The sequence below is a fragment of the Halichondria panicea genome, chromosome 11, assembly GCF_963675165.1.
Source record: "Halichondria panicea chromosome 11, odHalPani1.1, whole genome shotgun sequence".
Lineage (NCBI taxonomy): Eukaryota > Metazoa > Porifera > Demospongiae > Suberitida > Halichondriidae > Halichondria > Halichondria panicea.
The window spans coordinates 2,339,972-2,366,756 of record NC_087387.1 but is presented as its reverse complement, the minus strand read 5'-3'; the positions used below and the strand labels follow the sequence as shown (position 1 = coordinate 2,366,756).

Genomic DNA, 26,785 nt, shown 5'->3' with positions numbered 1-26,785 from the left:
GTTCTCGAGTTTAGCCTCGATTCCAGGCCGCTTGAACGCCTTGTTCAGGCGGCCTGGAATCGAGGCTATCTCGAGTTATGCCTAGTTTTGCTTACTTGGAATGCCATTGCAGCCTTTTCAGAAGAGTCCGTAGCAAAACTTGTTCACCGAGTGTTACTACTCTACTTAGTAGTTAGCTCTGCACTAGAACGCTAGCTATTGGTACATGGTAGCTGCAAGAGTGAGCAGAGAGCTGCAAGGCTCTGCTGACTTGCAGCCATTAATTTTAGACTTGAACTTTTGGCATCGATCGTTTTTAACAACAATCATGGTTGATCATTACCCACTATTCGGTTGATTGAAATAAAAGATGTTCATCATGATAATAATAATCAATGTGTGTATAAAAGCTAGCTATTAGTAGTTTTATGTTATGTAGCTTTGGCACCTCCACCGAGGCATCAGCACTCGCGGTGCTTTCATTATTCAGGTACTGTAAAAGATCGTTAAGTAATAATGGTGTATGTACTATATACCCAGCCAGAAGTCCAGAAATAATAGTATAAACTAAAGTGCAAATGGCAGACTCAAACAAAGTAGAATATGGAACCACTAGACTAGCTAGTTTGTTCTTTATAGTTCTGAACGTGAAGGAGTTGATTTGCAATAACCTGAGAAACGACAGAGATAATCATTGGAACACTAACTGCTTTTGCACATAGTCTACCTGTGATATCGAAGCAAAGCTCTCTTTCTAGTTCCTTTTGAGAGAGTCCATCTTGAAACAGCATTACAATGTCATCTTCATATTCAGAGATGACGTAATCACACTGGAGCAGGCAATCACAGTTAGAAAATATACCCAAATTCCGGGCACTGTAACACACCACTGACAATGCATGACTATCGTGCAAACCACAAATTCCCCTTGGGAATACATGTAGTTGGGTTAGTAAATCCATAAAAGCAAGACAATCATTTGTGGTTTTCATGTTTAACATCTAAAGCAACACAATTTAGACAACGTAGGTTAGTCTTCAATTTCAGAGAACTCACCGCTGACTTTAACTCTTCAGTTCCCCCTGAGCTAAAGTTAACATTGGAAATGGTAATACTCTCCCCAGCCCGAGAGTTGATCCTCATAAAACCTCTCTCTCCGGTCTTAGGGTCTGTGGTGGTCCCGTAGTTTTGCATTAGTCCACACACATTGTCCATCAGCTCTGCCAGGTGGGCTTCACTCCCTGCAAACCTGTGTTTGACAATAGGCTCAGCAGTACATACTAGCAGTTAGCAGATATGTGTAGCTAGAGCTAGTTATTTGTATTTCTACTCTTCCACTCTTCTATACTTGTTCGATGTTACGTCATATCATCATACCTCTTTGATTTGACACCTGATTGCTTCCCATCAGAACCAACACGGAAATTACCAGTCTGCAATAATTATTGAAAATTATTGCTGATTTCTAGCCAATATTTATCTTCGCTAGCTATAAGCATATACGGCACCGGACATAAATTATAGTAGGCGTGGTAAAGAATGGGCTAGAGTTATTCAAGGCATAGTTTAGGGCGTTCCTATCCGGTGCCGTATCATGCACTTGATTCACAAGATACGTTCCGTATAAATTCCTACCTCTAATTTTTTGTGAGGGTCTTCCTTGTTAATTGAATATTGCAGCTCATCGATGACGGCCTTACATGCTGAAATAAATATATATTAGATATGCAAATGGGTACGCAAAGTATGTCATACCTCCACAATATGCAGTGTAATCTCGAGCCTTTTTCCCTTTTCCTTCAACACCCTTCAGCAGGAAGAGGGAAGCACAAACCACAGCAAGGACTAGCAGTCTCATGTTCCCAGAGAGCAACAGTTTAGGGCACAGTCAAGTCAGAGGAATTGTTCACAATTGTAATCAAACTACTTCAGTACAGGAGAGTCAAGCCTTACAACAGAACACTAACAAGCCCCTCCCCCATCGACATGGCCTACCTCAACGATCACTACCCAAGCCATATATACAATCATCACTAGCACTAGCACTGTGAGCTGGTTGTTGGGGAGAACTTATCATATAATGGACCTAGAGGACCAACAAAGACAGAGAGAGTTCTATAGTCATGTCAGAGAAACTATAGTAAGCCTTAATAGCAGCAGCTTGTTTTATCACTGTATAATGTACAATGTATTAAATATAGTGTGTGCTAGTCTCACTAGTATCGATATCATAGCCACTATCTATTACTAGAATTTAGTCTTAAATCCTCTCTCCACAGATATCACTACTGGTTTTATTACTGCTCTACTTATTCTCGTATGGGCTGGTATCCAGGTATAAAAGGCATAAATCACGCGAGGACTGCTACTCAGGTACACACAATTATTACCATTCTTGCCTTGAATGCATTGACTGAATTGCATGGTCTTAGCACTAGTACTTAATATATAGGACTGATTATGTTTTTCTAGCTCCTTTCATTTGTAAACTCATTTGTATGGTAATCCTATGCAGGTGAAGAGGATGCAACCGTGTATAGGATAACGTGAGTTGATTGACATGTATGCATTGCTGCTTCCTATTACCTGCCTTTTATACCTGTGTTTGTTAGCAATTGACCCACACAACACACATCTGATATTCCCTCCAGGACGTGGTTGTGCTCGTTCTCACTGTGTGTAAGCCTTGGCTCTGCCCTCCTCCTCCCCATGTCCATTGTCGGCAACGAGGTCCTCGTGCACTACCCCCATAGTTACTACGTGCAATGGCTCAATACATCACTGATCAGAGGTACACATGTACAGTAGAGCAGGAGTTCTGTTAATTAAGGTACAGTAGGACTGGTTATGTTAAGCTTCATTACGGCCCAGTTTTCAACCTAGATTTACAAGATTAAGTTTCTCTTTAAAACGCCGTAGAGATGTCTTTTGGAGAAAATAGAGCGGCTAAAAAAATACTAATCTGTGGCTATTTCAAAGTGTCACCAGTGCTGTTACTGTGCATGTCGATGTTCAATGATTTGATTGTGATTATGGGACGTTTGATTAATATTTCTGTCATCGCAGGTCTGTGGAATATGGTGTTCCTTGGTTCCAATGTCAGTCTGTTCCTGCTATTACCATTTGCCTATTTCTTCACGGAATCTGAAGGCCTGGCTGGATCAAAAAAGGTTCATGTACACTGCAAGTTATTCTGATATACGTATCACTGTTTGTTGAGTGCTAGCTACATGTATGCATGCATGTAGCTAATTCTACATGTTTACTTATGGAGGCCCTCGTGTTTTGTAGAAGTGTATTGCTAGCGTGGAGTTGTTTCAAAATGGGGATTTAATTTATCTAATCGATACTGCATTGTGTGCTTGAGATTGTACACGTACTGAACATGTGTGTTTGTGTTAGGCCTAAACCTATCCACTGGAACCAGATTGTGTGTTTTACTTATAGTACGCCCCACACATGTACTAAACTTTGAATGTTTGTTGACTTAGAGTACAAGCATGTACATTGTATCCATTGTGAGTGTGTGTGTGTGTGTCCTGCACACTACATTTAGAAACGCCATACTATTAGTATGTCTACCCATTATTATGCCTCGGTGCGCATGCACAAGCGAGGTATTGTGTGTGTGTGTGTGTGTGTGTGTGTGTGTGTGTGTGTGTGTGTGTGTGTGTGTGTGTGTGTGTGTGTGTGTGTGTGTGTGTGTGTGTGTGTGTGTGTGTGTGTGTGTGTGTGTGTGTGTGTGTGTGTGTGTGTGTGTGGACTGCTACAGCTGCTCAAGGATCAATGAGAACTGCAAGTGTGTGTGTGTGGACTGCTACAGCTGCTCAAGGATCAATGAGAACTGCAAGTAATAGGCTTCTAGAAAGTAACGTTTTCTTGGATTTTAATTTGTAGATTTGCAAAATAATGCTTCATTCTCGAATTATGCCTGTTTTGCTTACTTGGAATGCCATTGCAGCCTTTTCTGAAGAGTGCGTAACAAAACTTGTCCACCGAGTGTTGCTACTCTACTTAGTAGTTAGCTCTGCACTAGAACAAGGGTGAGAAGAGAGCTGCAAGGCTCTGCTGATGCAGCCATTCATTGGACTGTTGGCATCGATCGTTTTTAACAACAATCATGGTCGATCATTACCCACTTGTTGAGTTTGTCTGTGATTCTGCATGCAGCAAATTTATAAAAATGTTCATCATGATAACTATGATGTGTATAAAGCTATTGCTATATAAATCTAACTTTGACACCTCCACCGAGGCATCAGCACCCGCAGTGCTTTCATTGTTGTTTTCTGAATCTGTGGGTCACACACGGTCTGTGAATGTCCGTGTTTATTGTTACTCAATATTCCCTTCTGTATAGGGTGTAATGTCACGGATCACCGAGACTGCTCTACTGCTCTGTCTGCTGGGAGTAATGGCTGCTCTCTTGGCTGGGCTCCTCTCATCCTTCCTCTCGGGAGAAGAGAGTGAGGTGTGTGAGGGTGTGTGACTGTAAGAGTGTGGTGTGTGAGGGTGTGTGGCTGTAAGAGTGAGGTGTGTGAGGGTGTGTGGCTGTAAGAGTGTGGTGTGTGAGGGTGTGTGGCTGTAAGAGTGTGGTGTGTGAGGGTGTGTGACTGTAAGAGTGTGGTGTGTGTGGGTGTGTGGCTGTAAGAGTGTGGTGTGTGAGGATGTGTGGCTGTAAGAGTGTGGTGTGTGAGGGTGTGTGGCTGTAAGAGTGTGGTGTGTGAGGGTGTGTGGCTGTAAGAGTGTGGATGTGAGGGTGTGTGGCTGTAAGAGTGTGGATGTGAGGGTGTGTGGGTGTAAGAGTGTGGATGTGAGGGTGTGTGACTGTAAGAGTGTGGATGTGAAGGTGTGTGACTGTAAGAGTGTGGTGTGTGTGGGTGTGGGTGCACATGTAGATGTGGGGTGTGGATGTGGGGGTGTAACAAGTTGTGTCTCCAAACTAGTAGGCACGACAAAACAATTCTCTGCAGCTCATAATTTTGTAAACAAAAACCAAGATGTGTTTGTGCTATGTATAGCATTTGATTTAGTGCCATACAGCGGGTGATTTTCATTCATTATTGTTGTGGGCAAGCTGACCTTCAAAACACATGCAATGCAGTGTAGTCAATGAAAATATTTACTCCCAAAAATCATTTTTACCCGACGAAAATTACCCTATTATAACAGTAATAACTTTGAGTTGAAATGTACACGCACACTGTAAATGCTTAAAATTTTCAAGTTCTTTTTTGTCTCCCTGTATGTCTTCTCACTGTGTGTGTTGCACTCCCATTCCCTGCAGGCTCCCCAGTGGTGGTGGTCAGCACTGCCCCTCCTCTACTCCTTGGTGTCCATGCTGGGGGTCCTCGTGGCCTGTCTGGTTACCCCCCTCGGATTCTCAGCACTGTTCACTCTACTCGGAGAGGTCATCACTAGACCTATGGTCAGTAATTATACAGTACATGTATGTATACTTAAGTCTATTTGTGTTGAGTTTGACCTTCATAAAGTTGTCATAACTTTGTCATATACTTTACTGAAATTCATATATCCTTGTTAAAAAGCGCTTCTATCTGTGTGCTGTAGATGTAGAGCTGGTGAGTTCCAACCAGTTGGCATTTTCCATGTAGATAATTATAAACCTTTATAGAATTCCTTTGAGGTCAAAGGTGAGAATGTAAAAGCTTATCAGTGCAAGTCCCAGGCATACTTGTCCACCACATAAAGCATAAATGAAGCCATAATTGACCACGTATAACTTCCGGGGCCGAACTCAATGCAAATAGACTTTAGCTGTGTACAGTAATTGTTTGTACATTATCCATTAATTTTAGTGCTAGTCAATTTTCTGTCTGTTAATTGTCTTTGTCATGCCTGTACGTTTCAGGGTAAAAATCACAGAATCAGCCTTACCCTTAATTACATGAATTAATTGACTGATTAAAGAACAGCTAGAAATAACATATTCTAATGTTACATCTACATCAATTGTATGTTTATGTGTTGCTTGTTTCAGCTTCATGGCCATGTGGAGGAAAGAATAGACGAGTTGAAGTTTGAGGAGGCTGCTCTACAACGTAGACACAGGATAGTCAATGGGATGGTTGCTAAGCAACCTGCTACCGTTGAAGATTCTCTTAACAAGCTACAAGCTGAGCGGAGGAGCTTGGGTGAGTGCATGCCTCCTGCAATCTGATTGGTCTGGTATTAATGACACTACAGTATATTTTGCCTAATACTTTCGCCTAATACTTGTGATAAATGCACACGCATGTTCTGTAAAAATGTACATACTTACCTGCCAGATTATTGTACATTTGGCTAAATGCCAGTTTTTATAATTATACGTGTACATGTAGCTTCATGTACTAAATGCAAGCATGTGGTGTTACAGATACAACAGTAGTAATACAAAACCATTGTTATATATTCTACAGAGCGCAGACTTCGCTCATCACCGTGGGAGAGGAACCTCGTCTACCCCCTGTGTTTCCTGGGGATGTTGGGACTCTCTCTGTTAGCTCTGCTACTGGTACTGGCCAACACACTGTCTCTGCTCCTCGACCCCACCTCTGTGCATAACTCCGTGGTGAGTGTGCGTGGGATAAGTGTGACGGTGTGAGGGGAGTGTGAAGAGTGTGTGTCCTAAAGGCCTAGTAATTTTACTTACCGTATACAGTAGAACCTTGATATCCAGACACCTTGGTTCCAGAGGCAGGCTGGGATCATAACTGAATATGCATAATCGAATAGATAAACTACGCCTTGATCTACTTACTTATTTGAGATTTAGTGCACGTGGGCGCCTGCGCATGCGTATAATATATACATGCCTGTGTCCATGGTAACAGCTGTTAATTTCACATGCGCATCAAGGGACACGCCCATTTTTAGAGAAAAGTCTAAGCCGGATAATTGAGGTTACGGATAATGGAGGGCCGGATGATCGAGGTGTAATGTATTGGATTGGGTTTTAAATGCGACAGTCTTTCAATTTGGAATTGCGAGTTTTGAAATTGAAAGACACGTATAAGTAGAGTGAGTAATGCATGTAATTTCCCATGCTATTCGCAATGGATTCAGGCTTGTACAGTGTTATTCGCTTTCGAAACCCGACATACGATATTCTCTAAACAGTGAAGTTCATGTAGTAGTGTGACACCCTAAAGTCCCGTCCTTCACTCATCTCACCTACGATATAGTCTCGCAACTCTTCAAATGATGTACATACGTGTATACCCTTCTACGGTAGTGTATGTATAGCTACATGTGATCTATCATCATATTGTTATTACTAGAACACGTACGTATGACTATTATTTTGGAAATGCGGTAGTCAAGTACCCTTGAATTATTATACTGATTCACAAACTACATGTATTAGGTTACAGAATACCTGTGGCTGCTAACAATTGTGCTAAATAACACATCCTATCCACAGGAGTATCTCCTCGGCTATCAGAGCACATCTCAACTGGGTGCCGTGGGGGCGTGCGTGGAGGTGGTCCTCATTGTATACCTCATGTGTGCCAGTGTGGTGGGCGTGTACAGCACCCCTCGGCTCAACAATCTGCTTCCAAAGATCCACGACACACCAATGACTAAGGTTGTGCAGACTATGTATGCTTTGTGGGTTGGGGATACCTTATATTTTTGCATGAACAGTGTATACATAATATATTCACAGGGTTTTATCTAGTGGGGGAGCTTCCCTCCCAAAATGCTCCGTTTTTTCCCCCCCAATTTTAATCACAATAATTACATAATGACACCATTAACTTGAAACTGTTTACATACATTAAGTATTTTCATTTTGCCTAACTCCATGTAAGCAATCAATTTTCAGAAATGAGCATGGCCCAGTGCTATCCCACGCACCATATTCCTCCCCCCCTCCCCCAAGCTACAAATCCTAGATGAAACCCTGATACATTAGCATGAAGTGTTGTAAGTTCTATTTGCACTCAGGGTGTACAGATTGGATGGTGCTATAAAAACGTAAAATAGTAGTCTCAGTCCTATATATATTTTTTGTTACTTCAAGGCATTGTCAGTGTGCATTTGCTTGCAGCTGTGAATTCATTAGATTGTTTTTGTAAAGTGCATATGTGTGTGTGTGTATACTGTAAGTGACGTTACAGTTTCAGATCATAAAGCTTACATAACGTATTCATTTTAACTGGTGCTATTTTCACAACTCACTTTTGACACACACATACACACAGGTGATAGCCAACTGTGCCCTGCTACTAATGCTGAGCTCAGCACTTCCCCTTCTCTCGAAGACCCTCGGTATCACAAGATTCAACCTCCTGGGACTGTTTGGGAGCTTCGAGTGGCTGGGTAATGTCTGGCTTGTGCTGGGCTATAACTGCGTCTTCTTTGTTGTCACATCCACCATCTTATCGCAGAGAGTGACAAGAACTATACTTAAAGAGACTTCTAAACTGTTAGGAGCCAAGTTAAATTTTACTAGACGCAAGGGTGGTCATTCGAACTCCCCCGATAAATCAGAATTACATGTGAACTGAAGTTTTTAGAACTGAAGTTTTTATTATGTTGACATGCACTTGTTGTATTGTGTTCTGCACATATATTATTATCATCACTATAATTATGTACATGTATAATGATAATTATACATGTATCTATAATTACACTGTGTTTTTACAGAATCAGATGTTTATCAACCATTCAGCTAGTGATTCACAATAATAATAATTGTTATGCGTTTACGCGATATTGTGAATACAACAACAATCATTGTATAATATTATATACTTTATTATAATTGTTCGATCATTAATGGACACAAATTAAACCCGGTAATGACCCGGCCACCAATTATGCATGCATGTATATATACGTAGAATCAAAAGAGCGATATCAATTAACTGTCATTGGCATATGTATGTACATAATTATGATGAGGCCATTAATTCTATCTGCTTCATGCATGCAATTAACTATATTTAATTTTTATAACCAACTATGTGCATGCATGTACTGTAATAGTCACATCAATTGACAAAAATTAGAAAGAATCGAACCAGTAATTAAACGGTCACAGGGTACAAAAAATTCGACTAACAGTGCAATTACAATCAATCCAAAAACTACACATCTGGTAAGTTGAGCTACCAGTAGACAACTGTCTATTATAGCTATGATTATCACTAGGGTTATATTTATCCACTGTACAGTAGATCAAAATCATTAGATGTTCAATGTTCAAGTTTTCACCGTTTCTCAACATAGTTGGAGGGCAGCATTCCATATTGACCGGTGCGTTTGACACGCCCCTCCATCCAGCCATCGTCAATCACTGTGATCTCAGTGATCTCATCACCTGTCGAGAGAGCGAGAGAGAGAGAGAGAGAGAGAGAGAGAGAGAGAGAGAGAGAGAGAGTGTGTGTGTGTGTGTGTGTGTGCGTGCGTGCGTGCGTGTGTGTAAGTGAGTGTGCGTGCGTGGGTTTGTGAGGGCGAAGAAGGGGGTGAGTGCTGGGTATTAAAATTATGTATGAACCAACTACATGTATGTGCATAGACTGATATTACTACTATCCCAGAGACAATAATTGTAAGCTCAATATTGTACACAATAAACTGACGAAAATCTGTATGAAACGTACACATACACTACACGTAGCTGTAATACTACATGTACAATGTTATACCGTATAGCGGGTGATTTTCGTGGGGTAAAATATTCGTTATTTTCGTGGGCAAGCTGACCTCCACAAAATGTTAACGTACGCGTGGCTTACCGGAACGTATGAATGCAGTGCAAGCAACGAGACTAAACGAATTTTTTTACCACCCACGAAAATTACCCACTATACGATACACACTGTTCCCTTCACAAGTACGAGTAGGTAATTAAAAAAATGTCTACCTTCGTTGAATGAGATCTCGTCATCATCAGCAGCTGCGTAGTCATAGACGGCATAAAAACGAGGACCACTAGGGGCAGCAGGGGGTGGGGCAGGTTGCTTGGCCACCATTGGAGGAGGGGCAGGCTGGTGTGCCATTTGAGGAGCAACCATGGCAGGGGCTAGAGGGTGAGATTAAAAATAGTCTAAGGTACGTAACACCACCAGGAGTGCATTCCTGGTAACACACATCAGGGTTTCATACAGGATTTTTAGCTGGGAGGGGGAAACGTTTAATTGAGGGGGGTCTGAGGGTCCTCTCTCGGAAAAATGTTGAGGAATGGTTATCTGAGGTGCAATTTGGGTTTTTTGAGTGCTTCAAACTTAATTACTAGTCTACAGTTTTATTGGATGAGATTGTAGACATTTTTAAGGAGAAAAGTCATACATTTTTATTATGACATCATTAATTTCCGATTTCTAGGGGGGGGGGAAATTTGGCTGGGGGTGGGAAATCCCAGGGCGCCCCCCCCTCTGTATGAAACCCTGCACATCTTGACGCTATCACAATATACGATAAATACAATGCTATGAAGCTGGAAGGAGGAAGATAGTACATGTACTAACACAGCATAGGTACAAGTACATGTACATGATAACACTACGAAGAAGACTACAGATGTAGACACATGTAACTTCGAATACTACAAATGGATGACATATGCAACTAAAGCACTGTACACGTATCACTCACGCTGAAAGGCAGCTGGGGGAGGCGGCTCGTTGTATCCACCACTAGCTCTCTCTTGTTGGTGAGGGGCAGTCTGGTAACCAAGGTTACTAGCCAGGTTCTGTTGTCTGGCTGCCTGTTTGGTGCTCACACCGTCAGCCACTTGAGTGAAATCCCTTAAAGCAGACTCCTTGTCTTTGCGGTAGACCAGTTCAGACTGGTTCTTTGTTTGTTGGGCCAATCGCTGATTCTCGGGTGTGTTTGCGACGGCAGTAAACTTGGTAGTAGGGTAGTGCCTGTGTGTGTGTGTGTGTTACAGTGATAAGGATGGTAAATCATTATAGCCTAAGATTAGGTGTGGATGATTGCCTAACTCCTATATTATGTAGAGCCATAAAAATGGGCTTATAAATTCCATTTCCTGTCTCATGGCAACCAAGCTAACGTGTCCAAATATGGTAATCATCACACTATTGCAACTTGGCATTCATTTACACTTTGTGTATGTAAATACCACAGACACCCAATACACCCGCAACAACAAATATAGAGCCAACACAACACAGTCAGCTAAATAAAATGATCCGTGGAAGCTTCCATTGTGAAAATAACCCTTTCAATCACAATTCAACAACCACATGAAAAAGCTAAATAGTATACCGAAAACTGTTTGGGGTTTATAAAAGGCACTGACTATATTTGTTGGCCATGCACACATTCCGAATTTCCTAAAGAAATCAGACACATGTGCTAGCTAGTTAGCTGGCCAAAAATGCCCTAGGCTTATTAATACAAATATCACATAAAATTATTTTTTATTAGGGGCGCTTATGCATGTTCCTTAAATAGCTTACAGCCCCCACAGGTAGACAATACAATGCAATACAACTAATGCATACACATACAGCAATAGACACATCAACTTAATCCCCAGATACCAAACGGTGATCCCTACGACAACAATACACAGCTTAGATAGTCTATGTATACTTACAAAAACTAAATTTGCACAGCTCAGAAGGAGCACTTTGTGTGTGTGTGTGTGGGAGGGGAGTTGGCAACGTACGTGTTGCAGTAGGGGAGCTTGTTGTAGCCCTTGTAGGTCTTCATCGAGAGGAGAAGGTTACATGACTCACATCTGAAGCAACCCTTATGCCACACCTGTAGAGCAATAAATAGAATTATGACACTTATACACGTACATGTACATGTCGGATGTAAGTAAGTTAAGTACATGCATCTCTTCTGTTTTGCATCTTCCTGTATTATTTACTCGCGAGAAAATAAGGTTCTCTAGAGACACGGGTATTTCAATGTTTGTAAACTACAGGGGCATAGAATGTCTACGTCAACAATCTCACATACCCCAGTTACATTTGACCCCATTAGATTAACCAGCTGGTACATATAGTCCACTCATAGGCTGTGGACTACCAAATAGATTACAGACAGGCTAGGTGGCTTGCATGTACAATTAATTATAATTAAAAACATACAATGTACCTTGTCGAGGCAATTAAGCTTCTCCACAGGATAGACTGTCTTTTTGCACTTGGCGCACGGTGGGTTCATCTTGCTCTATTCCCTGCCTGCCTGATTGATGATAAATTGCTGCGTAAAGCCTATTAACAAACGTAAAAGTTAGCTAGCTAGCTGGATCAGTGAGAAATTGATTGGTTGTTGACCACAAGAATTTGACTGGATAATTTAATACGGCGTGGTCAAAATGGGTGTGACGTGTAATCAAAATAATGAACACTGGATAATTCGAATAAACAACGCAATTTGGAAGATGGGCGTGACAGTACACTTGAACTTGGTCTTTTGTTGTAAGAACTAGAAAAGCAGAAAGTACTTAATTTCTGGGTTGCTGTACTAGCTGTGTTGTCATGCAGAGATCAAACAGTGATCTTCATCGTATGGGAACAGTGTCTAGGAGCACCAGTGCTGGCTCCTGGGCTGGATCTGATGTGGTATGAACTCGTACTCTAGTATCACATCACAGTCATGAGAATCTTGCGTAGCTACACTAAATATTTATTTTATCCGTACTGTTACGTAGAGAGCACGTTAAAAATGTAAGAGAGTAGAAGAGGTTCTTTACTAGTATAAAATATGGTGGCAGCTACATTACGATCGATTTTGTTCAATGTTTAACATTGTAATACTGTGTTGCTGGTTTTACCAAACTGACGTTGTCCCCCCCCCCCCCGTGTTCCATATATGTAGTCTCCTCTCATGAAGTCCGAATCTGTAGAGGAAGGTGTCGGGATGGTGGGTGGGGCCAGACCATCCGTACAGTTCTGTGTAGGGGACGGAGGAGGAGATGGTGAGAACATGTGTGTGCCCATAACGATAACCTAATATGGTCAATGTATGTGATGTTTAAGCTCCGCAAGTATACATATACCCCCAACTCTCACGAAATTATAGTGTATAACTGGACTTGTACTTGGCTTGTAATGAGAACACAATTGATTTAGTATACCTTCTGACCTAGTCAAACTATAAAATGCTATTTCTAGATTACATATGTGACGGGGTTGTACCATATATCGAGTTTTGAATGCGTAGTTAATCATTTGCAAAATTACACTGTCCCCCCAACCCCAAGCCCTATTGCATTTTGCATTCTAACTCTTGTGAATGTTGATTTGTTTGCGATCTATGATCTATGCGAAAACTCGCGATTTGCAATCGAAAGAGCCTTCTATTGGAAACTTGATGGACAATAATTATGTTTGTGCTCCTTGTGAAGTTTCACCAATAAACTGTTTGCAATGGCCTTTGATGCATTCGTGCAGCTGATGACGAGGACTATGGAGAGGAGGGCTTCGACCAGAAGGGCCTGACAAAGAAGGACATCCATACCCTCAATGAGCAGAGGAGGAGAGATGTTATCAGGGTGCGTGCACCACCATAAAAATATACATGTGTGTATAAAACTCTGAATTTAAGGTTAATTGTTAATTATTCTCCTTTGAGGCTGCTGTATAATAGCCACATGCTAGTCGTCTGTGGCTCAGTAATTACAAGGTGGCGTGTACATTACATTGAACTATTCTGCACAATAATTATTAATTTAAAAATAATCTTCCAACGTTCCACCCACACAGAATGGATACACACAATTGTCCGAGATGGTGCCCAGCTGTAGACCCTCCACAACAGGTGCTAAAGTCAGCAGAGCAGCACTGCTACAAAAGAGTAAGTCACATACTATCTTGATCAAGTGGGGATTTTTCCTTTGATGATCCTTACCTTTTTATTGTAATGCGATACTGTATAATTATCTTCTATGTTTTTACAAAACTTTGCATTACCCTTTAGGTTTCAGTTACTCTAATTACTCTTACTGAGTGTTGCGCATCTTATTTCTAAGCGTTTGATCTTGCTTGACTTTGAACACACTCTTTTTAGTTGATATACATCAAAACAACAGGTACATGTACAATCATATTGAATCAAATTACAAAAACTGGCTAGCTAGTATATACCATTTAGACTAAAAACTAAAGCCATAATAGATGCCCTACCTTAAGAATTGGGAATACCGTATATAGCGGGTAATATCCAGGGGTCAAAACATTTTGTTTGAGCAGTATTTAGTCAGCATAATTTTGTGGTTGCTGCTTGCACTGCAGGTGATCACTTCATTCGTGGGTAAAATATTCGTGCTCAGGATTTTAACTATGAAAACTTGGCCCCCCCCCCGAAAATTATCCGCTACTGTATATAATTATGGTAATGGGTTAAAGGCCCAAAATTCCAGGTTTATAATTTTAGCCTTCACTCTTAATAACAGCATGATCAACCCTTGGGAGCGACTATAACTTTGAGCACCCACACTTTTTGTTTGGATTTATTTTTGGCAGCAGTTGCAATGACACTTGATAATTATGTAACTTAGTGAATGCTAACGGTATATATGGTTATAAGCTCCCACCAAGACTATACTCCCACCAAGACTATACTCCCACCAAGACTATACTCCCACCAAGACTATATACCCACTTAAATGTTCTAAGTGTCATCCAAGCTTGTATCCTTCACTACACTAGCTACCTTCATCTAGACTACCTACACAGAAGCCTTTACCACATTGTTAGACAGCTCAGCAAACTAATGGTTAAGTGCTAGCTGAAGTTGAAACTTGCTAATAGGTACTGATATTGACAATTTAAATTAAGTTCTCCAGAGTTAGGGATTATAGGGTCGATCGGACTTACTGTCACACTATACACTGCCAACTATCACCTCTTTCGGAGCGAACAAAACATGCCCCATGGCATTTTAGCACAATGAATTGAATCATGCAATGTATTAACCAGGCCATTACCATAATTATATAGCGGATAATTTTAGGGGGGTATAGTTTTCATGATTGAACCCTGAGCACGAATATTTACCCACGAATAAAGCGATCACCTGCAGTGCAAGCAGCAACCACGAAAATAATTATAATATTGCTCAACCACAAATGTTTTGATCCCTGGAAATTATTCACTATACGGTATTCCCAATTCTCAAGGTAGGGCATCTATTATGGCTTTAGTACAGCTATATTGTTGTTTTGATGTATCTAAAAGATTGTGTTCAAAGTCAATCGTTAGCCTAGGCTAGCTAGTTGACTGTTCGTAGCAACTCTACGCAAGTCTAAGATGGGACTTCCCCTGGCTGATAATGTCGTTTTTTGGCTGAGAATGGGATTTTCCCTAGTTACACTGCACAACATGTGACCGGAAGTGGGCTAACTTTGCCAACTGAATTACACTACTGATACTCGCGCTGTGCTCTCGTTTGTTTGGAACCCCCCTTTCCTTTTTCCTGGATCCGCCACTGTATTGTAGGTATGATGCACAAACTGTGTTTGGAACAGCATGCATCCCTTAGTAATAGACCGACACCAACACTACTACGTACGTATGTCTTAATTAGCTATAATACGTAGGTAAGCCAAACAACCACACAACATTGAATGTCATGTCATACATGTAAGCTGTTTCTGAAGTTTGTGTCTTTTTTCAACTTCTCAAACAAACACACGCACACGCACACGCAGCTATTGACTATGTAATATACCTCCAAAATCAATCACGAAAGCAGGAAGAACAGCTTGAGAATCTTGAAAAAGAAGTCAAGGCTCTCAAGATCATGAAAGAGTAAGTTGCACTAATGCTTCCCTTAACACATTAATGTTTGAAAACACACGTACCTCTAACCAATTTCACTACCTGACACTCTACTTGTTATTTACAGGAACTATGAGCACATATCACGAGCCCAACAACACACAGTAAGTCTCCACTCATAAATGTATGCATGTACTTCACATCCCTGTGCACTCCTGATACTGTATAGCGCAAACATTTCGAGACACTAAAATACATTTCGTTGAATATATCGCGTTATACGGTATGTCAATGCACGTTCGTCTGCCGTTAGCTATTTTCGTGAAGGATTGCTAACCCTCGAAAACAAGCACCTTGAACTTTTTGTGCTATATAACGGTACGTACATGCATGCATATTCACGTTGGAACCAGAGTGCATGTTTTCCATATACATGTAGTTGTACTTGTCCAGTTTCACCATTCACGTGTCGTGTATATAGAATTTTAAGACACACTCTCTATGCCCATGCACATATCTCACAGACTGGAGCAGATAACTCAAATGTTCCCGACCATGTCAAGTTTTTAGTGGTAAGAGACCTTGACGTTACACTGACTGTAGCTATTATACTTATTTGTTTCTACATACATAATATATAGTTTCAGAGTATTTCTGACCAGCTGTTTCAGTCATTCAACTCATCAATCAGTGTGACCAGCTTCGAAACTCTCTCTGCCTGTACCATCTCTTGGTTGGAAGAATACTGCAAACCTCAGGTACAGTGAATACATGTAACAGTTATACTATGAAATACGTATACCGGTGCTTGTAGTATGAAATACATAATTAAGACATTGTATTATTGTCTGTACATGCATTCGTTAACTACTGACTTACGGCTTCTGTCAACACGGGTGCCATAATCGAATGTACTGATATTGAACGCACTGATTTTAGCCTGCACACTACTGTACACACTATATGCTGTTCCAGCGTCTTGTCTCTAAGTGTTTGAATTAATGTTTTTATTCAATGCAGTCACATTTAATGATTATACACTTAATTATACTATGATTATTATTGTACATGGTTTTGAGCCTCTACTATAGTGTTCTATTGCCATACCTCACACTCAATCACACATACCCTCTCCCAACACACACTCACACACACACGATATAGAGTCTACGAGAACTTGTGATCAGCAACCTACAAAGAGTGAATGCTCTCAGCAGCCCTGGGATGGCCTACCTCACAGGACCACACCCTCCTGGGCACACAAACTGACTCATATATACAATTTAGTATTTAGTGCATGTGTATACGTGGTAAGTCCATCTGAATGTGTATTACATAAATGTCTGAATGATAATCGAGATAATAACTATGTACACTTCACAGCAACTCAAATTTTAGTTCACTATATTTATTCAGTAGTAGCTCATTAGCTTCACAGCCTCTTGCATCTTTGCTTACATTTAATTGTTGCAGGCTTCTTGGGTTTTCTTTCGTTAGCTCTTTTGGGTGCAACTTGCTCAATAACATTTGCAAATTGCAACTCTCCATTCACGGCTTCGGTTATCTTTCTAATTAGTGGCTGTGTGACGTACTGGCGTACAAGTCCCTTCATTTTGTTTAGCATAATACGTCGATTGCGGCTATACCTGCCACGATTAAACAGATGGTGGAGATGGTGGAGTCGAAATAACTGCTTTCCAGCCACTTCTTGTTTGATAGCTTGCTTATCATCCTTGAGAAGTGCTGTATCAAGTTCATCCTCGTAATCATTGGTTACAGCCTCGTCTGAGCTGCTGCAAGTGATGCTCACTGCCACTGTCAATAGAAGAGCAGATAGCACCAGTTTCTTCATCGTTGATGTGCTTGAAAATGAAAGCTTAGAACAAAAATCATATATTGAGGGTTCTTTTATATGGCCCAGTATAATTATATTACATGCATGGTATGCGCATGCATAAGCCGAGATCTAGTGACTATAGACATAGATTTTATACTTCCTCAAACAATAAACTAGTTTACTTGCATGAGTTGGCAATACATGAAGTTAGGTGTATAGGTTAGCTTCTGCTGTGGGTCTTCAATGCTTGGGGACAATCCACAGGAATTAAGTGAGACAGCATACCTCATGCATGCCAGGGGTATATATACTGATGTGCTGGGACAACAATTGCTTTCAATGTCCATAAATTATAAGAGATCACGAACCCATTTCCTTCTGGAACCTCATGCATGCAGTGTGTTATAACATTATCCCGCATTCTGGTAAGGATCGTAATGTCATACCTATATTACAAGTACGTTTTATGCGATTTTATTTTAGTTTGCGGAATGAACAAATGTTTTATGCTCACAATACATTCTAGTAATACGGTATCTTTAAAGTCCCAGAACATTATTATCATTTGCTATGTGAAAATGGCTAGAATTGGTTAAGGCAACTATCCACTTATCATAATAATTACTTGAGTACCTTTCAGGAGCTCGGTCATACTTCGGAGTAGAAAAGAAGCTAAAGAGCAGTTTGATGATAAGCAAAGATCGTTAGTTGCATGTGCTCCCCAATTACATGCATGTTTGAAAATTAATGAAGAATTGATCATCAAAGCAGTGCTCTTGTTATAATTGTAACAAAAGGTCGACAAGATTTTATTATGATTATGCAAGCTTGTGCACGAGTTTGACTGATAAATTATGTATTTTATATTCATGCATACAGCACTTGTTTAGATCATATAGGATTATGAATTTATGCTATAATGCATTGACTGTGTATATTGTCTATAATTATGCACTCATTAGCTGTGTAGTTTAAAGGCTGCTGAGTGTTGATAAAATGTAGTGCATGATATGCATATTTTAAAGCAATTGACATTAACGTATGTGTAAACTAGAATTGTATATAATATAATATATAATTATGCTCATTGACTGTGACAAGCTGAATGTTGGTGGCCCGTAATTGCAAGTTAGCATGCATGTTTACAACCAAATATTGTCCACAAACACATGCAACCCAACCAGAAGGTGCAAAAGGCGTACCTTGACTATATAGACAATTGAAAGTCATTGGCATGAATTTAAAACTGTTCCTCTGCTGTTAAGGCTCTTTCCATTAGGGGATACATGCAAGTCTGGCTTTACAAATGAGGAACAAAACATTTCTGAACCATATTTGGTGAGGAAGTGTGCTCTGTAAGGGTTTGTTGCACACAAACAGTTAGGCATATTGCATGCATGCATGTGTAACACACAATTTAGTACCTGAAAATGCTATTTTATAAAGCCATGCGCACTAGCTTGCATCTAGCAAGCAAGTTTCTTTCCATTAGGGGTACAAGCGTGGCTTCACAAAAGAGGAACACAACACTTCTGGATTTATTATACACAAACAGTAAGTAGCATGCATATACAACACACAATTTATGTCGTTAGAGCTACCTGAGCATGTAAAAAGATTGCCACGTCTGGAGCATATATAAGGGAATAACTCTGCTGGATTTAAAACACTCATTCTCTTCGACTGAAATCAGACTTCGATTTTTACTCTCAATTTATACTCAACTCGGCAAAAATGAACAAGCTGATCATCCTGGCAACTTTTCTGGCAGTAGCTGTCAGTATGAGCTGCGCCATGCCCAACATGCAAGATGAAGACGACGATATTCAAGCCCTTTTCCAAGAGATCGAAACATCCCACATCAATGCTGAAGCTCAGTGGTTCCGTAAAATAGTTAAAAAAATTAAGAATGTGGCGAAGAAAGTGTGCAGTTATGTACCTATTGCCAAGAAGGTGTGCGGTCGTGCGGAAATTCAGAGTGATAAGGAAATCGCTGAAGAGCAAATCTGCAAATACATCACAACGGCTGAAAAGGTCTGCAAATTCATTGGGTGAACTACAGCTGCACGTACAGAAGGATAATTGGCTCAAAAGAATGAACAGATAGATATATAAAGACATTGTTAGTTCTTATATTAAATTCCGTAGCAAGATTCGTAGGACATTGTAGTGAAAAGAGAATAATTATAGCTGTGAGCAAAACATGATTTTGTACAAAAACAAGCAATTATATCCTATATAAATAGTATAGTCTCATGCATGCATGCATGAATCAGCCGCCCTTCCTAGCTAGGGGAGAGACCGTCTGAGCACTTTAGTATGAACTTTTTGGCTAGGACCAATCAGACAAAGAATTGTTTAGCCAAGGGAGCTATAATTATAATTTAAGTTGAGTTGACTGCATTCTTTGAGCAAGCTAAACGAAATGTCATAGCTGCTACAGTACAGTGCATCCAGTCTATAGAGTAAAATACCACAATAGGGTGAGTAGTTGTACTTAAATGTATTTCAAGATTGGAACATTTCTAAGAAATTGTGCTGGTACCAGTAGGTGAATGAAAAAGCTACAACATACTTCCCCAAAAGTTGTTGTAACGGGAAATCATTTTAGATGAAAATGGGAGTGATCGTAAAAAAATGTGTGTAACATCAAAATTAATATCTCCGGAACTAAAGTATTGGACAAATTAATTTTGTTGTTTATGTATGAAAAAATGAGACCTTAGCTGACAAGTTTACTTGAGTTCCATTGCTAAGCAAAAAGGTACCCAAAAAACCTGATGTGTGTATATATACTTACTTATGTGAACTATACGAAATCATGCATAATTATGTTAGCTAAACTATTTAAGAATGTTGTATATACCAGAGTTTCAGACCTTAGCTGACAATGATTGGTCTTTTCCATCGCTGAGTGATCATCCACTATTGTTTTATAAACCACCACACATACCCACTACTTTTGGTTGCCATGGGTTGAATATAGCTATGTTTTAGATATTCTCTTACCTGCATGCACAATGGTATCAGCAGAATTTCTTACAATCACACATTTATGTACCAGTAGAAGTAAATCTACGTTTTTTTTACTCTCTAGACTAAAGGCACAAACTGTATAGTTTAGCGTTTGCGATTGACCTTTACATGTATACGTTGCATAACAATTGCATTTTTCTGGATGACACTGACATATAATGATAATTAACATTCCATATTGTGCAACGACCTTTAGATCGACTGAAGTGCTCAGACTAGAGAAAGGGATTGGCAACGGAATTGGTTTATGTGATGCTTCTATACAATGAAGTCTATATACATCGTAGCTCTGAAGCAATCCGTGTTTTGCCTCCAACCCAGAACTTGATAATAAGTTTGTGTCCTAAATGGCCACAAATATTTGATGAACTTGATGTTAGCAGCAGAACTGCTCGTGAAATTTTACAGACAGCAAAAACAATTCTCAATTCGTGTTTAGACTCCCACGTTGAAAGTAAGCCTCGATTAAAACAGTGGGGAAACACGGATGGTACTTCGAGGGTACATCGTTTCTAATCCCTTTCTCTTCTATCTATGCTCAGACAGTCTAGCTCTCCCCTAGGAGAAAGGGCGGTTGATTCATGATATAAATCATAGATAGTAGAGGAAGGGGATTGGAAACGGGATCACGTGAGCTTATGCTTGCAACGTAAGGCCTCTGGGACCGTGCGCGTGGCAACAATAGACACCTTGAGGTGTGATTTTACTGGTTTTGAGGTCAAGAGAAGCTTTTGAAAAGAAGCAAATGAGAGGATACTAGGTAAGTAAATGTATGAATAGCCCTAAAATTTGTCTTGAGGCATGGCTAGGTACAAAATGAAACATTATTACTAGGTAGAAGTCATGTTCACTCTTGGTAGCACACAAAATTTGAAGATTTTACAACACTTAGCTTCTTCTTTTTATTTGTGGGGTAAGAACTGACTTATGAATTGCATCTATTGTAAATGAATGGTCACAGTAGTAGTACATGATGGTAGTTTATTGCTTCAGCTATATATTGGAAGTGGGGATATCATACTTTTTGAGTTATTGACCGATTTGTTGATTTCCACTAGCCATCTTTGCGGGGTAGCATCTCCATAACTAAGCTGAATTTATATTCGAGACTCGGCAATATTAAAGATCAATGTCCTTATTATTGCTTCCAATCCATTAGATTTTGAAAATCACTATTCATGCTCTGATTTTGTCACCGCAGTGTCGATGTGTGGCAAGAACTTGGACTGAGAAATCACTGGAGAACATTGATAATTCATGTATAATTATGTTTAGATCCTGCTTATACCTTTTATTGATTGTTCATTGTTGTCTATGCATGATCATAAGCTTGCTTAAGCTTTTAGTTTAGCATAAACTGCCATTAGTGCACAAAAAGTTTATTGCAAGCTCAGCACTTTAAGCTGCATCCATGGTCGCGGCTATAATTGAGGACGGTCCGTGTGAAATAGTGCTAATTGCCTGTGTTTCCAATCCCCTTCCTCTACTATCTATGTATAAATAGATAGCTGTACCATGTGGTGGCATCCATGACTAGAAATTACAGGCATTAAATCAGTCGCATTCCCTATATAGAAGAGAATACATTCAATTAGGCTTCTTTGCTGACTCTGCTGTGAATCACAGCAGAGTCGCCTGTGATCCTATAGCTCCAGTGCATGCATGCATGCATGTTTTACCATGCACCAAAACCGTTTTATTCCTCTCTTCCTCTGGATGTATAATAGTTTCAGTGCCCTCTCAGTCTCTTAATTGCTTAAGGGAACCTCCGATATAGGGCCCTCCCAATAGCTAAATATGCATGGCATCAATTGAGTTTACTATGATGGGACCAACTCCATATTCCAAAACTAAAGTTGCGTTATAAAAGAAGCCACACCCATGCATCAATTATTACGTTGTAGTCATGCATGCATAATTATACAGCCTACATTAAAAAATAGCCAAACATTACTCGTAAAGGATACAACATGAAACAATAATGTTTTTTTAATTATACATGTACATAGAGTCCAAGGTAGATATAATTATGTCAGTATCATAGTCTTGTGCACTGAAAACAGAAAATGTGTTCTACATCAATAGTCTGTACTTACAACAAACGACATCCAGTCTCATCTTGTGTGCCGTATTGTTTCTCTATTTCTTGAAGCACTCGCTGAAAGATAGTGTCCACCTCCTGTATGTGTGGGGAGGGGGTATGTGTGAGGTGTGTCACTGGGGGTGGGTGAGTCTGACCAGCCTTTCACCTCATTTTGCTTGGCAGAGGACTCCACAAATGCACTGTTCCATTCATTGGCTAGCTTCTTGCCCATATCGTACGATATAACCCTGTATGTAGTGCTCATGTGATATACAAAATATACCAGACAATGAATGCACTGCTGTTACCTTTGCATGTGAAGGTCCTTCTTATTACCCACGAGCACAATGGGCGCCCTGAACAATTAGAGTCTTAACACTAGGACAATTCTACAATAGGAACCTACTTTCAGGTACCTAAATGTACGTACAACAAAAAGCAAAACTTGCTGACATTTACCATGAAATCAGCAACGTGCAACTTAATCATGTGAGCAAGGTACTTTCGTGTAGATAAAAATAGCTTATTAACACTCAGTAACTAAGTTTGAGGCTCATGGACTAACTTGTTGGTTCCCATCTGATCCAGCAATTTATCGTATATCACCTTCAACACCTCGTAACTGTAGGTAGAAACAGACTACTTGACACATCAAGTGACAAAATCATACACTTACCTCTTCATGGATGTCACAGAGTACACCAGTATGTATCCATGGATACCAACAGTGTAAGTTTGGGGCATGAGGAAGTATTCATCCTACGTATGGAAACAAATGACTTCCAACTGCACGTACGTGAAATCTATCCACACAATGTCATGCTTGTACATTTACCATAAATAATCATCACAGATGGAAAACGCTTGTACCTGTCCAGCCGTGTCCACCAGCTGAGTGAGGTATTCCTGTCCACGATAGTGCACCACCTTCTCAAATGCTACATATAATTATATAGCAACATGGGTATTGTTAGTAGCAGGATATTAAAACTAGACTGTACTACCATAATTGATGTAATTACAGCGCCACATCAGCATAATTTTTGAGGCCTCGCCTATCGTTGCTGTAATTATTTTTTCTGGTGCTTATAAAAAGGCTTGTTGAGACATCAAGACCACCATCATCAGGCCTGCATCTTTGACTTCTATCACACTACTGAACAGTTGTCTGACCCATAGTTACAGCCACGAATGTTGTTCACAGGTCAGCTCTCAACGGTAACAGCTAGCTAGCAAGTGAAACTGAGCTAGGTCACGCCCAATTTCTCTCAAATGTCTATACGCTGTAGAACATAAGCGCCACCATAGTTTAGGCGCCAGCTGGGCTGAACGCAATTTTGAGGCTCTAAAAGATGGGCCACTCAGAAGTGGAATAAATTTTTTTTGTAATTACAATTACATAATTATGGTAATAATTATTCACTCTGCACTACTCTCACTAGCTATACGATATTCATAGAGTAAGTAGATCTAGAGGGGATTACGCCAGGTCTACTTAGAGGAGTATAAGGAGCCGTAGCTATAGATATGTTGTGTGGCACATACTGTTCTCTATGGTAGGTTCATATGAGTCCACAAATTGATTCTCCACAAATTGAATCACCAATGATGACTTCCCTGTATCAGTGTGTGCATGTGTGGCCTCAATAGATATAATTATCTCATTGATCACCTACCTACTGCCATGAACCCCATTACAGCTATCTTTCTTTGTTTAGCAGGCATGACTACACACTTCTCTTCTACTCGTTCTTTGTCTTAGGTGTATTCATCAAAATTTAATGAATGGTAAGGATCGTTAACTATAATTACCTTAGCATGCGATTTAGGCCTACGTCGATCTTTGCCATAATTATTACATCAAGATCAAAGCTATCACAAGAAGTTTAATAGCGAATGTCTGACGAAGAGTTGGGCGAGTTGCTGGGTGGTGGTGGACTAGGGGAAGGTGATGAGATGACAGGGGATATTTACATTCCATCTAATTCAGAGGGAGAAGATGAGGGAACTCTAGATGAATCTGTGTTCACTACTTTGGTAGGTGTGTGTTTACTTGGTTTGGGAGTAGTTGGTGTACTTACTGCTAGCTGTATAAAGTCACAACAGCCAATTCAGCATAATAATGTGTGTCAGTGTAACAAAATTATGCTCTTAGTGGCTTATGTTTAAAACTTGTTTTACAGAAGCGAGATATGAAGGCCATATTGATCAAGTGCACTCATGTTCTTGTACCTGTGCGCTCCAACAAGAAGCTACTACATGACTGTAAGCTACATGTATGACATTAGCATTATGCGGGCCTACGTACATGTAACACATTGAGATTGTACGTAGCAAGATTTTAGGGACTTAACTTATAATTATGTGCATACTGTATTCCGATTTTACATACATGTATAACTCATTACGTGTTTCAGGGGACTTGTGGGGACCTCTACTGCTCTGCATTACACTAGCCATGTGAGTGTAGATGATAGTATTACCAGTAACTAAGGTTCCACGCGTCTACATATGTGGTTTAGCACAATGTGTAGTGTTTACGGTAATATTGGAGAAACCTCTAAATAGAGGACAAAATAACAGGCAACAGTATAATTTTTGAAGTTCTAAAAGGGTTATTACGTGTAGTTCCTTCATTTGGAGGTATTTTATTCTATATTTTGAGGACGAGAGCACTAGCTGTCTTTTGTAGAGAGATAAAGTATTAATAGTGGAGGGCTAATATTTTTGCCAAGCCGCGAAAAGGTCTGTTCAATTCCGCTAAAAAACTTGCTATCCTCAAAAATATTATACGCAAAATTCACAAAAATGCCCAATCCACGAAAAATTAGACCCCCGCTATACAGTAATACCGCTTCCTTTATTCAGAGTGTATACATGTAGGGAGTATCATACGTGAATTGTTCCGTTCAACTACCCATGGCCACAGGTTGCTCCACGGACGAGCCAATGATCCAGCAAGTGGTCAGCACACCATCCACTTCCTCAACGTCTTCCTGCTGGTGTGGGGTGGGGCTGCCGTAGTGACTGTCAACACTCAGCTGCTCAGGGGGAAAGTGTGAGAACTAGTGACGGTGTTGTCTTTAATTTGTACTATATACATGTACATGTACATTTCGTTAAAGATACGATGTAGGGAATCTTCCGTATGTTTCTTTTGGATAATTAACAGAATGTAGGAGCCTTAATTTGTAAAGCATGCATGCACACAGCAATGCAATCGCGTGGATACTGTGACTTGTCTAAAGAATAATTTACACATAATTATGTGTCAGCTAGTGCAAGAATACCTTTTTTAATACAGTATATTACGTACGTCGAGGCTAAAGGCTACTACTATTCTCTGTCCACAGCCCATTGTTGTTCGAGTTAAGTCTAGCCGAGTCTGGCCAATTGTAGGCTAGCACATAGTCTGTTCACTGTCAACAATTTTAACTTGCTGACGGGTGGTTGCTCAAAGATGTTTGTTAACTTCTGCAGATCCTTCTTTCAGAGTGTATGCACCATCGGCTATTGCCTCCTCCCCCTGGCGACGGCCTTGATCCTGTCTCGCCTCTTACTCATCTACTCCACTCAGGGTAGCCTCATCTTCTTCGTGCGACTGGCCATTATTGTCGCCGCAGTGTTCTGGTCCTCATGGGGTGAGTGAATCTCTTACATAATTATGTGCAGAGGGACTTTCTATATAAAGGACCATCCGTATAATTATGGAACCACTTCTTAACACACTTTTTTCCACAATTTGTAGACTTAAAAAACACATTGTAAAATATTGTTGGTTCGTACTTTGCCCTATACACCTGATACAGTAGTGAGCGGTATTGCACTATAATCATGCTGTTTTTACTTGCAGCTTCTCTTGGGTTTTTGGCTGACTACCTACCTTCAGATCGAAAGGCTCTTGCTATCTACCCGATCTTACTGTTCTATTTTTGCATTGGTTTTCTGATATTAGCTCAAAACAAACCACTCATTTAGGGTACTCATTGCATTGACTTTTTGTCTGGACACAATAATTATTGTACTTACACACGCGCATGCACGCAGTAAAACAGAAAATTAATCTTGACACGTCATAATAATGATATTCATAACCTTTATACTATTGTTGCACTGGAATATTTATGGTAA

General features: G+C 40.1%; 6 protein-coding genes across 7 annotated transcripts; 3 read left to right on the top strand and 3 right to left on the bottom strand.

The window, feature by feature from the left end:
• Positions 1 to 482: 482 nt before the first annotated feature.
• LOC135344277 (protein canopy homolog 1-like) lies at positions 483 to 1,879 on the bottom strand. The gene is made up of 6 exons (XM_064541442.1): positions 1,735 to 1,879; positions 1,615 to 1,682; positions 1,357 to 1,412; positions 1,036 to 1,228; positions 707 to 809; positions 483 to 650 (listed from the first exon to the last, which is right to left on the bottom strand). The coding sequence occupies exons 1-6, from the start codon at positions 1,835 to 1,837 to the stop codon at positions 613 to 615; spliced, it is 561 nt and encodes a 186-aa protein (XP_064397512.1). The 5' UTR covers positions 1,838 to 1,879; the 3' UTR covers positions 483 to 612.
• Positions 1,880 to 1,925: 46 nt separating this feature from the next.
• On the top strand, positions 1,926 to 8,758 carry LOC135344273 (limb region 1 homolog-like protein). Of its 2 annotated transcripts, none has more exons than XM_064541439.1 (11): positions 1,926 to 2,119; positions 2,259 to 2,352; positions 2,495 to 2,525; positions 2,631 to 2,770; positions 3,046 to 3,149; positions 4,340 to 4,450; positions 5,276 to 5,407; positions 5,981 to 6,134; positions 6,402 to 6,553; positions 7,406 to 7,570; positions 8,190 to 8,758. In XM_064541439.1, the coding sequence occupies exons 1-11, from the start codon at positions 2,060 to 2,062 to the stop codon at positions 8,493 to 8,495; spliced, it is 1,449 nt and encodes a 482-aa protein (XP_064397509.1). In that variant the 5' UTR covers positions 1,926 to 2,059; the 3' UTR covers positions 8,496 to 8,758. The 2 variants fall into 2 exon arrangements, with proteins under 2 accessions (XP_064397509.1, XP_064397508.1); XM_064541438.1 differs by having other exon boundaries at positions 5,267 to 5,407.
• A 177-nt stretch (positions 8,759 to 8,935) lies between these two features.
• Positions 8,936 to 12,281, bottom strand: LOC135344275 (LIM and SH3 domain protein 1-like). The gene is made up of 5 exons (XM_064541441.1): positions 12,070 to 12,281; positions 11,633 to 11,727; positions 10,591 to 10,862; positions 9,860 to 10,018; positions 8,936 to 9,313 (listed from the first exon to the last, which is right to left on the bottom strand). Exons 1-5 carry the CDS (start codon positions 12,136 to 12,138, stop codon positions 9,204 to 9,206), a joined length of 705 nt encoding a protein of 234 aa, XP_064397511.1. The 5' UTR covers positions 12,139 to 12,281; the 3' UTR covers positions 8,936 to 9,203.
• Positions 12,282 to 12,350: 69 nt separating this feature from the next.
• On the top strand, positions 12,351 to 17,064 carry LOC135344274 (max-like protein X). Its single transcript, XM_064541440.1, has 9 exons — positions 12,351 to 12,539; positions 12,796 to 12,895; positions 13,371 to 13,471; positions 13,683 to 13,773; positions 15,629 to 15,728; positions 15,826 to 15,862; positions 16,223 to 16,270; positions 16,340 to 16,456; positions 16,863 to 17,064. Exons 1-9 carry the CDS (start codon positions 12,456 to 12,458, stop codon positions 16,965 to 16,967), a joined length of 783 nt encoding a protein of 260 aa, XP_064397510.1. The 5' UTR covers positions 12,351 to 12,455; the 3' UTR covers positions 16,968 to 17,064.
• Positions 17,065 to 22,537: 5,473 nt separating this feature from the next.
• Positions 22,538 to 24,454, bottom strand: LOC135343903 (GTP-binding protein Rheb-like). Its single transcript, XM_064540932.1, has 8 exons — positions 24,331 to 24,454; positions 24,200 to 24,271; positions 23,525 to 23,592; positions 23,331 to 23,413; positions 23,220 to 23,276; positions 22,963 to 23,010; positions 22,821 to 22,902; positions 22,538 to 22,750 (listed from the first exon to the last, which is right to left on the bottom strand). Exons 1-8 carry the CDS (start codon positions 24,377 to 24,379, stop codon positions 22,664 to 22,666), a joined length of 546 nt encoding a protein of 181 aa, XP_064397002.1. The 5' UTR covers positions 24,380 to 24,454; the 3' UTR covers positions 22,538 to 22,663.
• Positions 24,455 to 24,484: 30 nt separating this feature from the next.
• On the top strand, positions 24,485 to 26,754 carry LOC135343902 (protein YIPF6 homolog). The gene is made up of 6 exons (XM_064540931.1): positions 24,485 to 24,691; positions 24,838 to 24,919; positions 25,072 to 25,114; positions 25,584 to 25,712; positions 26,135 to 26,295; positions 26,508 to 26,754. The coding sequence occupies exons 1-6, from the start codon at positions 24,551 to 24,553 to the stop codon at positions 26,630 to 26,632; spliced, it is 681 nt and encodes a 226-aa protein (XP_064397001.1). The 5' UTR covers positions 24,485 to 24,550; the 3' UTR covers positions 26,633 to 26,754.
• Positions 26,755 to 26,785: the final 31 nt, after the last annotated feature.